This window comes from Cebus imitator, unplaced genomic scaffold (assembly GCF_001604975.1).
Source record: "Cebus imitator isolate Cc_AM_T3 unplaced genomic scaffold, Cebus_imitator-1.0 Scaffold590, whole genome shotgun sequence".
NCBI lineage: Eukaryota > Metazoa > Chordata > Mammalia > Primates > Cebidae > Cebus > Cebus imitator.
The window spans coordinates 998,169-1,010,804 of NW_016107905.1; the positions used below are offsets into that span (position 1 = coordinate 998,169).

Below are 12,636 nucleotides of genomic sequence, written 5' to 3' on the forward strand. Positions count from 1 at the left end.
AGACAGCCTCACTCTGTCGCCCAAACTGGAGTTCAATGGGGCGATCTTAGCTCACTGCAGCCTACGCCTCTCGGGTTCAAGCAGTTTTCCTGCCTCAGCCTCCTTAGTAGCTGGGATTACAGGCGCCCGCCACCTCGCCCTGCTAGTTTTTGTATTTTAGTAGAGACAGGGTTTCACCATGTTAGCCAGGCTGGTCTCGAACTCCTGACCTCAAGCAGTCCACCCACCTCAGCCTTCCAAAGTGCTGGGATTAGAGGCGTAAGCCACCGCGCCCGGCCAGGGATGGTTCTTTTTCCCTCCAAATGCTGTACCCTGCTGTAGGAACAATGGGCCAGGGTTGTCTAACCTTTTCTCAAAGCTGACAGATCCAGCTTACTATACCCAGCATGTTTATTCTTGCTTGTTGCCCAGGCTGGCCTCAAAACTCCTGGCCACCAGTGATTTTCCCCCGTCAGCCTCCCAGAAGACGAGGATTACAGGCATGAGATACCATGCCTGACCTCTCTAGTTACGTTTGAATAACTAGCAATCATTATTGCATCACAAGTGGGGATTTTTAAAAATCGTATTATGAATTTCTCAAATAGAAACTTATATTGAAATCATGTTTTCCCCCTGCAGTCTCACACTATTTTGCTGGTACAGCCTACCAAAAGGCCAGAAGGCAGAACTTATGCAGATTACGAATCTGTGAATGAATGCATGGAAGGTGAGTTTAACACTAATCAAGGGATAGAAAAATATCTCATTTAGGAACTGGGTTTTCCCCCTCCAAATTTCTTTCTTTCTTTTTTTTTTTTTTTAAGTAGTGCACCCCAAGCCCTGCCCTCATCACTTCTGACCTCCAAATTTCTTGAATTGCCAATTTTAAGAGGGAAGTTAGATATTTAGGCTGGATCATAGTTGTTGAACATATTATTTAGTTATTATTTGAGACAGAGTCTCACTCTGTCACCCGGTCTGGAGTAAAGTAATGCGATCTCAGCTCACTACAACCTCCACCCCCCAGGTTCACATGATTCTTGTGCCTCAGCCTCCCAAGTAGCTGGGACTATACAGTCACTCGCCACCACACCCCAGCTAATTTTTTGTGTATTTAGTAGAGACAGGGTTTCACCATGTTGGCCAGGCTGGTCTCGAACTCCCGACCTCAAGTGATCTGCCTGCCTTGGCCTGTTTGTTGTTGAACATTTTAAACATTAATTATGTGCATACTATCCTCCTTGCTGCAAGTATTAGGGTTTTTTTTTTTTTTAATTAAACTAATGTGTATAATGAATGACTTTCCAGAGCTTCTCATTGTTTTATAAATATTGTCTTATCGTTTGTCACATGTTAGTTTGTTATAGTATGGAAATATTTTACAGGTATCCCTTATACTGATTAAACTCATGTACTATAGAATTGTGTTTGTTTTTAATAGATTGTTTTAGTAGATTTAAGGAATACAAGTGCAGTCTTCTGCACTTCTGTACTTATATAGATACATTGCATAGTAGTAAAGTCTGGGCCCTTCTTTTTTTTTTTTTTTCCTTAAGAGACAGGGTCTCGCTCTGCCATCCAGGCTGGGGTGCATTGGTGATCATGGCTTATTGCAGCCTCAGTTTCCTGGGCTCAAGCAGTCTTCTTGCCTCAGCCTCCCAAGTAGCTGGGACTACAGGAACCTGCTACCACACCTGGCTAATTTTTTGTTTTTTTATAGAGATGGTGTCACTGTGTTGGGCATGTTGGTCTCAAACGTCTAGCTTCAAGCAGTCCTCCTGCCTTAGCCTCCCAAAATTCTGGGATTACAAGCATGAGCTGCCACACCCAACTAAGTCTGGGCTTTTAGTGTAACCATCACTTAGTGTACATTGTATCCAGTGGTGATTTCTCATCCCTCCCCATTCTCCCACCTTTTGTAGTCTCCAGTGTGTGTTATTCCACTCTGTTTGTCCATATGTACAAATTATTTAGCCCCCACTAATAAGTAAGAATGTTAGATATTTGACTTTCTGAGTTACTTCACTTGAGATAATGACCTCCAGTTCCATCTATGTTGCTGTACAAGACATGGTTTTGTCCTTTTTTTAATAGCTGAGTAGTATTCCATGGTATGTGTGAGTATATATGCACATGGACACCACATTTCCTTTAGTCATCCACTGATGATGGACACTTAGGTTGAGTCCATGACTTTGCGGTTGTGTATAGTATTGGAGTAAACATATGAGTGCCAATGTCTTTGTTTTTGTTTTTTGAGACAGAGTCTCACTTTGTAGCCCAGGCTGGAGTGCAGTGGTAAAGTCTCAGCTCACTGCACCTTCTGTCTCCTGGATTCAAGTGATTCTCCTCCTCGGCCTCCTGTGTAGCTGGGACTACAGGTGTGTGTCACCACGCCCAGCTAATTTTTGTATTTTTAGTATGACAGGGTTTCACTATGTTGGCCAGGCTAGTCTCTAACTTGTGGCCTCATGTGATCTCCCCACCTGAGCCTCCCAAAGTGTTGGGATTACAGGCGTGAGCCACTGCACCTGCCCTTTTTTTTCTTTTTAATAATAGCTATTCTAACTGATGAAAGTTGGTATCTCATTGTGGTTTTAATTTGCATTTCTCTGATGATTAGTTGATGATCATTTTTTCATGTGTTTGTTAACCACTTCTTTTGAAAAATGTCTGCTCATATCCTTTGGCCACTTTTGAATGGGACCATTTGTTCTTTTCTGGGTGAGTTGTTTGAGTGACTTAGATTCTGGATGCCTAGTTTACAAACATTTTCTCCCATTTCTTTTTTTTTTTTTTTGAGGTGGAGTCTCACTCTGTCACCCAGACTGGAGTGCAGTGGCGCAACCCCGGCTCACTGCAAACTCCGCCTCCCAGGTTTGAGTGATTCTCCTGCCTCAGCCTCCCAAGTAGCTGGGATTGCAGGTGTGTGCCACCACACCCAGCTGATTTTTATATTTTTAGTAGAGACTGGATTTCACCATGTTTGCCAGGCTGGTCTCGAACTCCTGACCGCAGGTGATCCACCCACCTTGGCTTCCCAGAGTGCTGGAGTTACAGGTGAGAGCCACTGCACCCAGCCTATTTTTTTCTGTGGGTCTTAGAGTTTGGGCTCCTACTTTTAGGTCTCTGGTCTGCTTTAGGGATGTGTCCAACTTTGTTCTTTCACATGTGACTATCTAGTTGTCATAGGGCCATTTGTTGAAAAGACCGTTCTTTCTTGAATTGTTTTGGCATGCTTGTCAAAAAGCATTGACCATCAATGTGGGGGTTTGTTTCTAGACTCTCATTCCATTGATCTATATACCTATCCTTATGCCAATACCACATTGTCTTATTACAGTAGTTTCCTAGTAAGTTTTGAAATCAGGAAGTTTGAATCCTCCAGTGTTGTTGTTCTTCAAGATTATTTTGAGTTTCCTGGGTCTCCTGCATTTCTCTGTCAAATTTAGGATTAGCTTGTTGGTTTCTGCAAAAGCAGCTTGGATTTTTATAAGAATTACATGAATCTGTAGATCATTTAGGGGAGTATTGCCATCAGGTCTTCCAACCCATGAACATGGGAACGTGTTCACACCTGTCATCCCACACCTGTCATCCAAGGACTTTGGGAGGACAAGGTGAGCGGATTGCTTGAGCCCAGGAGTTTGAGACTAGCCTGGGCAACATGATGAAGTTCCTGCTTTACAAAAAGTATAAAAATTAGCTGGGCATGGTGTCGCTAACTATAGTTCCACCTCCTTGGGAGGATCACTTGAACTTGAGAGGTCAAGGCTGCAGTGAGCTGTAATCGGGCCACTGCACTCCAGCCTGGGCGACAGAATGAGACCCTGTCTCAAGATTTAAAAAAAAAAAAAAAAAGGATTGTTCCATGACATTTTATAGTGTAGCGTGTACAAGTTGTGCATTTCTTTAGTTATGTTACATTTATTTCTAAGAACTTTATTCTTTTTTATGCTGTTATAAATGAAGTTTTCTTAGTTTCATTTTCAGATTTGTTAAGGTGTGGAAATAGAATTTATTTTCATATGCTGATCCTATATCCTGCAACCTTGCCATACTCATTTATTAATTCTAATAGGTTTTTTATTGTGTCCTTGGGATTTTCTATCTACGAGATAATGTAGATTATCTGCAAATAGTGATAGCTGTACTTCTTCCAATCTAAAGTTGTTTTCTCTTTGTCTTGCCTAATTGTCCTGGCTAGAACTTCTAGTACAATGTTGAATACAAGTAGCAACAGTAAATATTTTAGTATTCCTCCTAATCTTAGCAGTAAAGCATCCAGTCTTTAACCATTAAGTATGATGGAGGCCAGGCGCAGTGGCTCACGCCTGTAATCCCAGCACTTCTGGAGGCTAAGGCGGGTAGATACCTGCAGTCAGGAGTTCAAGACTCGCCTGGCCAACATGGTGAAACCCTGTCTCTACTAAAAATACAAAAATCAGCTCGGCATAGTGGCACACACCTGTCATCCCAGCTACTTGGGAGGCTGAGGCAGGAGAGTCGCTTGAACCCGGGAGGCAGAAGTTGCAGTGAGCCAAGATTGCACCATTGCACTCCAGCCTGGGTGATAAAAGTGAAAATTCCGTCTTAAAAAAAAAAAAAATTATGATGGTAACCATGGGTCAGTGCCTTTTTAAGACATGTGAATTTATTTTCCTAATTTTTTCTTTCCATTCAGTAACTCATGGGTGATATTCTGTGATCACAATGTAGTATGCCAGTAGCGATCAAAAACACTAAGATAGTTGTTTGATAGTTCTGTGGTTGAATAGTATTTTTATTAGGAGATTTGAAAAGTTAATTTGGAGCTAATAAAGGGCCTTTGTACACAGTATAGGACATGTATTTGCTAGATAACATTTATGTCACTTATCCATTCATTGTGGTAGTCTTAAATAGTTGACAGTGGGGATAGACTGAAAAGATATATTCTCCTTTTGTGGGAATAAGAAAGGAGAGTATCATTGAATAAAAACTGAATAGATAATGTACTCTATAGATAATTATAGTTAGTAATGTGGGCTTGCTATTAATGATTTTGCTCATCTTTTTTATTATTTTGAGTACTTACATGCTTGTTTGTGTGCTGATGTTTTATGTGCATTATTTCAAATAAACGGCACAATTCTATGAAAAGGCACTCTTAACTATTTGACAGGTGTGATTCAGGGAATGGAGTCATTTGTCCATGGTTTGACAGGAGCAGAGCTGGAACTCAAGTCTGTCTGCATCCATAGTCCAGGATTACTTGGACTTAAATTACCACCTTAAGACACAAAATAGTTACACCACTATTGTGGTGAAGACTGGAGTGCAGTGCTGCGGACATGGCTCACTGCAGCCTTGACCTCCCTGGCTCAAGTGATCCTCCCACCCCAGCTTCTCAAGTAGCTGGGACCACAGGCACATGCCATCATGCCTGGCTAAGTTTTAAATTTTTGTAGACATGAGGTCTCTCTATGTTACCCAGGCAGGCTGGTCTTAAACTGGTAGGCTCAAGTGATCCTCCTGCCTCAGCCTTCCAAAGTGCTGAGATTACAGGCATAAGCTACTACACCTGGCCGGGTGAATTTATAAAAAACTATTTGCTAGTGGCAATAATCAAAAACCATCAATCTACCATCTTTTCCCCAGCCCAACTTTATTATAAAGTAAATATGATATTGACATATAGCACTACTCATATCTAGAAGTTTTTGTAAGTGATTGTAAGATTTTGGTTTTTGCCTATCCTTCCTTAGGCGTTTGTAAAATGTATGAAGAACATCTGAAAAGAATGAATCCCAACAGTCCTTCTATTACATATGACATCAGTCAGTTGTTTGATTTCATCGATGATCTGGCAGACCTCAGCTGCCTGGTGTAAGTATTAGCAAACATGTCTGTTATCTTGTATTTTTTAATATTTTCTGTCTGTTTGAGGTGATTTATGGTATTGGGAGCTAACTATATGCCTGACACTGATCTTTGCATTTGCATAATATATAGTAATTAATATTTCTCTTACAGAAATAAGAGATTGGCAACATAAAGCCAAAGGCACAGAAAAAAAAGAACTTTGCTAATTGATATAGTTAGTATCCAGAAAGGATGCTAATTAAGAAGTTCCATGTCCCTGTTCTTTGTTCCTTATACCTAATAATTTTGTTTCGCCTTTACAATTTTTGTCCTAAAGCCATTGTTTTTGGATTAAAACTAAGATTATCTTTTTTTCATGACATTTCAAAACCTTAAATGTGTGTAGGGCTGAAATTGTACTTAATTTTAATCCTAGCCTGTGTAAATACGTATATTTTGGAATATTAGAATGAGAGTGTTGAATATATTTGTTATAGTTTATTGATAATCTGCCTCTGACAACTACTAACAAGGAGCGTAAAGTATTACGATAGACTTACCTAATCTTTTTTACATTAGCAAATAGAAACTGAGTGTAAATACAGCTCATTTAACTGACGAAAATGGAGGCTCCTTATGATACAATGCTCAATCACCAGATGCTTGAATACTTACTACATGCCAGGTGCTGTGCTAGAAGTTGAAAGAACAGTGATGAGAAATGTACGAGTCTTATTCATAGGCACTTCCTGGATCACCACTGGAACAGTCCTAGAATGTGGCTGCACCGTGCTGTCTCCCCAAAAGTTCTAAAACTTGCATTTCCTTGGGATGTTTGAGTTTGGTTTTCTGCACCTCTTCATTGTGTTCCAGTTGTAGCCATTTCACTTTGGTCACTCAGAACATTCAAATGAATGTTGCATGGTACTTTAAGCCATGTAGACATCTAAAGGAAAAACATACCAGACGAGGGAATAGGGGACAGCTAGTGTAGAGGTCCTAAAGTAGGAGTGCCTGCCATGTTTGAAGTCATTAAGGAAGACTTTGAGGCTGCGGAGGAATGAGTGAAGAAGAGAATCTTAAGAGATTGGAGGGGCAGAGAGCAATGATATCCTGGAAGCCAATGCAGAAGTGTTTCATACTATTGATAGGTCAGAGAAGTAAGGACTGAGAATTTAATTGACCCCTAGATTTGACACTGTGGAAGTCTTTGGTAACTTCCAAAACAGTTTTGGTAGTGTGGTAAGAGTACAATGCTTACAGATTTCAGTGAATTGAAGGGAATGAAAAGAGGATTTATAGGTGGCCCATACAGCCTTTTTTTTTTTTTTTTTTTTTTGAGAATTTTGCTTGAAAGAACAGAAATGGGGTTGTAGCTGGAAAAGGAAATTACTTTTTTTAAGGTGGGGAAAATAATGGTAAGTTTGCAGGCTGATGGGATGATCCACTAGAGGAGAAATTGATAGCTCGGATTGGCTCTTGAACAGTTCATTCATAAAAAAGGGAGGACAGGCAAATTTGGGGGCTAGGGGAATTATCTTCTTCAGTTATCTGAAATATGCCTCAGTTATCTCAGATAGGAAGCAAGGACACCATTTGAAACAGGTGTTAAAGGTTTGTGGAAAAGTAAGAAATAAGCTAAGAAGGTGAAAGAATTAGGAAACTAATTATTTCAGGGATGTATTAAGTGTCCTTCCTCCAAAGTACCTACCTGACAATCATTTAAAGTGGAATCAGCCGGGCGCGGTGGCTCAAGCCTGTAATCCCAGCACTTTGGGAGGCCGAGGCGGGTGGATCACGAGGTCAGGAGATCGAGACCATCCTGGTCAACATGGTGAAACCCCTTCTCTACTAAAAATACAAAAAATTAGCTGGGCATGGTGGCGCGTGCCTGTAATCCCAGCTACTCAGGAGGCTGAGGCAGGAGAATTGCCTGAACCCAGGAGACGGAGGTTGCGGTGAGCCGAGATCGCGCCATTGCACTCCAGCCTGGGCAACAAGAGCGAAACTCCGTCTCAAAAAATAAATAAATAAAAATAAAGTGGAATCAGTCATTGTGATCATGGGATTTTTTTCCTAGTCTCTCTCACCTATATGGCTACAGGGGAGGAGTAGGTAGAGAGTAAAGATTTAGCTAAAGATTGAAGGCTTATATGAAGATAACACCAAGGGACTGCATGACCATGGGCTTTGGGGGTATAGGAAGAGGTGCTAGAGAGAGAGGTAGATCAGTTAATTATAGGTCCCACTGGATCAAGGATTGCTCAAATTAGAGTATTAGGAAGGTGGTGATCAGAGAATGACATACTTGAAATTAGGAAATTGAAATTGTTGGTAATGACAGGGTCTAGGGATCTGGCCAAGAGAAGGTGGGAAGATGAGATCATTAGAGGAAAAGAGTTCATGGAATTGGGAGGCCTAGATGTTGACAAAATCATCCACTTGATATGAAATTACTGATGTGTATATTAATTGCTAGAATTTAAAAACAAGTTGCTTTGCTTTTGTTCACTGCTGCATCTCTGGTTCATAATTGGTACTGAGTAAATATTGGTCATATAAATGCATGTCACCCATGTGTATTTGAGGCATAGCTTTCTAAAATTTTTGATAATGTTTTATTTCCCTTGTTTATATTACAGAGCTGTATTCTGCATTGATGAGATTAAAAATTGATGGTTGTCTTTATTATTTTATAAAAGAACCTTACTGAAGCATTCAGGATCTAATCCTGATGCTTTTGGGATGTTATATTTAAACGCAGTAAGTGGGAAGTAAACTTGAAGCCAAGGATCATGTTTTACTCGTCTTGGGGGGCTGTGTTTTAGAGCTAGCTGGAGTGTCAGAATTAGACATAGTTGGGTTTGAATCCTGGCTCTAGCATTTGCTAGCTCCCTTTGACAAGGTAGCTTGGTATTGCTGCCTTTACAAACGAGTTTTCTCGTTTGTCAAATTCAGACAAAACTAGTTCACCAGACTCCTTGTGAGGATCAAGTGCTTGCTGAGCACAGTAGTATTAGATTATGCAGCAACTCCATTTTCAACTAGATAGATGAAGTCAGGATGGAGTTTTATTTTTAATTGCAAGGATGTTCTTAAATTTGCCAGGAGTAGAATGATAAGAATTTTAATTTCTACAAGTGAGATAAATTGTTAATTTCAACTGAGATTTAGAAAGTATTCAGGTTTTTTCAACAATATGAAAATTGCACAAAGTAAAACAGTTACAAGTGATGTGTTAATGACATATAAGTATGTCATTAGTGATACAACGTAACTTTTCTATCTTTGTACTAGACTTTATAAAAAAATTTTTAGAGACAGGATCTCACTATGTTACCCAGGCTGGTCTCAAACTCCTGGGCTCAAGTGATCCTCCTGCCTCAGCCTCCCCAAGGGGTTAGATTACAGGCATGAGCAACTGTGCCTGGCTGTACTAGACTAAAGTGTAAACTAGAAACAATATCTAGCATGCTAAACTGATTTTTAATATAATATTTGCTATTTTAAAGCAAAATCGAGGGAAAGCTTTATTACCTAGATAATTCTTCCCACCTACAGTAGTTCCAGAAATATAGAAGAAAGATTAATGTCAGAGAGAGTGTTAAAAATCATAAATTATCAGTAATCTCTCTCTTATAAATAGCTTGGAACCTGTAGCTATTTATGTTGTTTCTAATGTTGAAAATTTTTTGGAACAGAAAATCAAACAGCGCATCTTCTCACTCATAGGTGGGTGTTGAACAGTGAGAACACATGGACACAGGGAGGGGAGCATCACACACTGGGGTCTGTCGGGGGGAAATAGGGAAGGGACATCGGGGGGTGAGGAGTTGGGGAGAGATAGCATGGAGAAAAATGCCAGATGTAGGTGATGGGGAAGAAGGCAGCAAATCACACTCCACGTGTGTACCTATGCAACAACCTTGCTTGTTCTTCACATGTACCCCAAAACCTAAAATGCAATTAAAAAAAAAAGTTTATAGGAAATTCATTTAAAAAAAAAAAAGAAAAAAGAAAAAATTTTTTGGCCTCTGGAAAACTTTCAGAATCAAATTTAGGACTTAAAACTATTTTTCCCAGATGACTTTGGTTATGCCTTTTTGTTATTTGAATATTCAGGAGAAATAAGGTATTGCTTTCAAAGAGGTCGCCCACTGCCACAGCACATCCTGTGACAGCATATCCTCAACCCTCTTTCATTAAGAACTGGGATTTGGGCTGCTACTCCTAAGACCAGAGATTGGGTCCATTTTTTTGGTAGTCAGAGTATAAATTTTTTCAGTTTTATGATCTGTAAGTTTTTAAAATAAGTTTTTGTAAGACGAAAATAATATCCTTTTGACTATGCAGGATTTCCTTGTTTGCTTAGAGACATAAAGGACATTTTCACCCTCAGTTATTATAATGATGAGAGTTATTCCTGATCAGTAAGAGAAGTTAGTATCACTGAAGATGCTGCTGATTTCACTGCCCCGACCCACCACTTCTGTTGTTATATAAACCTACATTCATTGACTATCACAATAGGTTAAAAGATTCACCTGTGCCAAAGACTAGGCATTTTATTAAGTATGTAACATTTAATTATCTCATTTTCAAGTGCCAGTTAACAGCCATCAACACACAGCTTTCCATAAAGAAGGCATTATTACTATTTTATGAGTTGGAAATTTGCATTCAAGTTGATGGATTACTAAATGTTCACAAACCAGAGTGATTTTTGTTGGGGGGAATGGTATAAACAAAGCCAGTCCCACCCAGATATGATAATGTGAGAAATTTTCCTTTTTAAGTTCTTCCGGTGTTAATATAAATGTTACAGTCTCTTCTGCCACAATTTGCAGTAAACTAGCTTAGAGCTTATTTAATTAGGACGCATGGACAAAGGATTTTCAGAGAAAATTAGTTTACATTTTAGAATGTTTCTTTTTATTTGGTTAAGTATTTTTTAAAATGGGAATCTTGTACATTTTTAATAAACCAGACTGTGACCTTATTGTTCAGAGGAAGAATATGATGTTAATTGTATAAAGCATTCCTACTTTGGAATTTATTTCCCTTGCCAAAAATTTTATTGCAGGTTTCTAACTTAGTGATTAACAGTGAGGACTCTGGAGTCAGGAGTAGTTACTTAGCTAATTAAGTTGCTTTATTTTTTCAAGCCTTGGTTTCCTCATTTATGAAAAAGGGGGCCAGGTGCCTGTAATCCCAGCACTTTGGGAGGCCGAGGCGGGTGGATCACTTGAGGTTAGGAGTCCAAGACCAGCCTGGCCAACATAGTGAAACCTCATCTCTACTAAAAATACAAAAAATTAGCCAGGCATGGTGGCGCACACCTATAGTCCCAGCTACTCAGGAGGCTGAGGCAGGAGAATCATGTGAACCCGGGTGGCGAGGTTGCTGAGATGGTACCACTGCACTCCAGACTGACTGACAGAGCAAGACTCTGTCTCAAAAAAAGTGGGGGATAATTGTACCTAGTCACAGGGTTGTAAAAATGAGTTAATTCAGATAAGAATTTAAAGCAACACCTAGTACTTTGTAACATCTTATTAGATACTACTCACAGTCTCACTGGAGTTTTACTGCTAATGCTAATCTGTGTACTCCTTGCCCTTCTGATATAGAGATATTTTGGAGCTTGCTATGTCTTCTGATAGTTCTTTTCCATAGGCCTCTAGCATTATTTATTTCAAAAAACAAATCCTAAAATACAGGTTATACGATTTTCTTAATACTTTACGGGGGGGGGGAAAGTCAGCAAGAAATCTTTGTTGCCAGTAACATGTTTTTAAAAGTTTTCTTAGTTAAGTCAAAATAAACTTTGCAAATCTAAAGTTTGTACTAGTGTTTTTGATTTTTTTTTTTTTTTTTTTTTTTTTTTTTTTTTTGAGACTGAGTCTCTCTCTGTCTCCCAGGCAGGAGTGCGGAGTACAGTAGTGAGATCTTGGCTCACTGCAACCTCCACCGGTTGAAGTGATTCTCTTATCTCAGTCTCCTGAATAGCCAAGACTACAGGCACATGCCACCATGCCTACCTAATTTTTGTATCTTAGTAGAGATGAGGTTTTACCATGTTGGCCAGGCTGGTCTTGAACTGCTGACCTCAGGTGATCTACCCACCTCGGCCTCCCAAAGCGCTGGGTTTACAGGTATGAGCCATCACATCCAGCCGGTTTTTTTGTTGTTGTTGTTGTTGTTGTTCAATCACTAAAGGAACCATAAAAATGGAAACTAGGTAGAAGAAAGAACGCATGGTTTCTGGTCATACTCTGTCAAGAATCTGATATGTAACATATTGGGCATGTAACTTAAAAGTTCTAAGTCATGCTTTCTTTTTCCACTATAAGATTGTACGAAGTGATATAAAGTTCATATCACTTAAAATTTAATGACTGTGTAAGTAGCTCTTTCAATTTCTCATTAAGTTCGTTTTTGGAAATGTACACATCTGTGCCATCATTGGGTGGTTATAATTTGGGAATTTAAATACCTGACAGTGATTGACCACTGTGACTTTGCTTATTGCCTTTCTCTCCTCAGTTACCGGGCTGATACCCAGACATACCAGCCTTATAACAAAGACTGGATTAAAGAGAAGATCTACGTGCTCCTTCGTCGGCAGGCCCAACAGGCTGGGAAATAATTGTGTTGGAAGCATTACGGGGGATGGGGGTGGGCTTGGAACACAGGTGTGTACAGCGTGCTGTAGTGGAAGTTTTGTATCATAGTAATCCTGTTTCCACTTTGTTATACTCTAGCCAAGATTGACTGTATTAGATGAAATGTGAGGATTTGTTCAATCAG

The 12,636-nt window shown here is 39.7% G+C and overlaps 1 protein-coding gene across 1 annotated transcript in view; it reads left to right on the top strand.

Annotated features, from left to right (window-relative positions):
* The window catches only part of ERH (ERH mRNA splicing and mitosis factor), a 13,118-nt gene extending 482 nt beyond the window's left edge, over positions 1–12,636 (top strand). Inside the window, exons 2-4 of the mRNA XM_017516493.2 lie at positions 622–709; positions 5,730–5,850; positions 12,373–12,636. Coding sequence (XP_017371982.1) covers positions 622–709; positions 5,730–5,850; positions 12,373–12,475 — 312 coding nt within the window. The 3' untranslated portion in view covers positions 12,476–12,636. The remainder of the gene's footprint in view (positions 1–621; positions 710–5,729; positions 5,851–12,372) is intronic.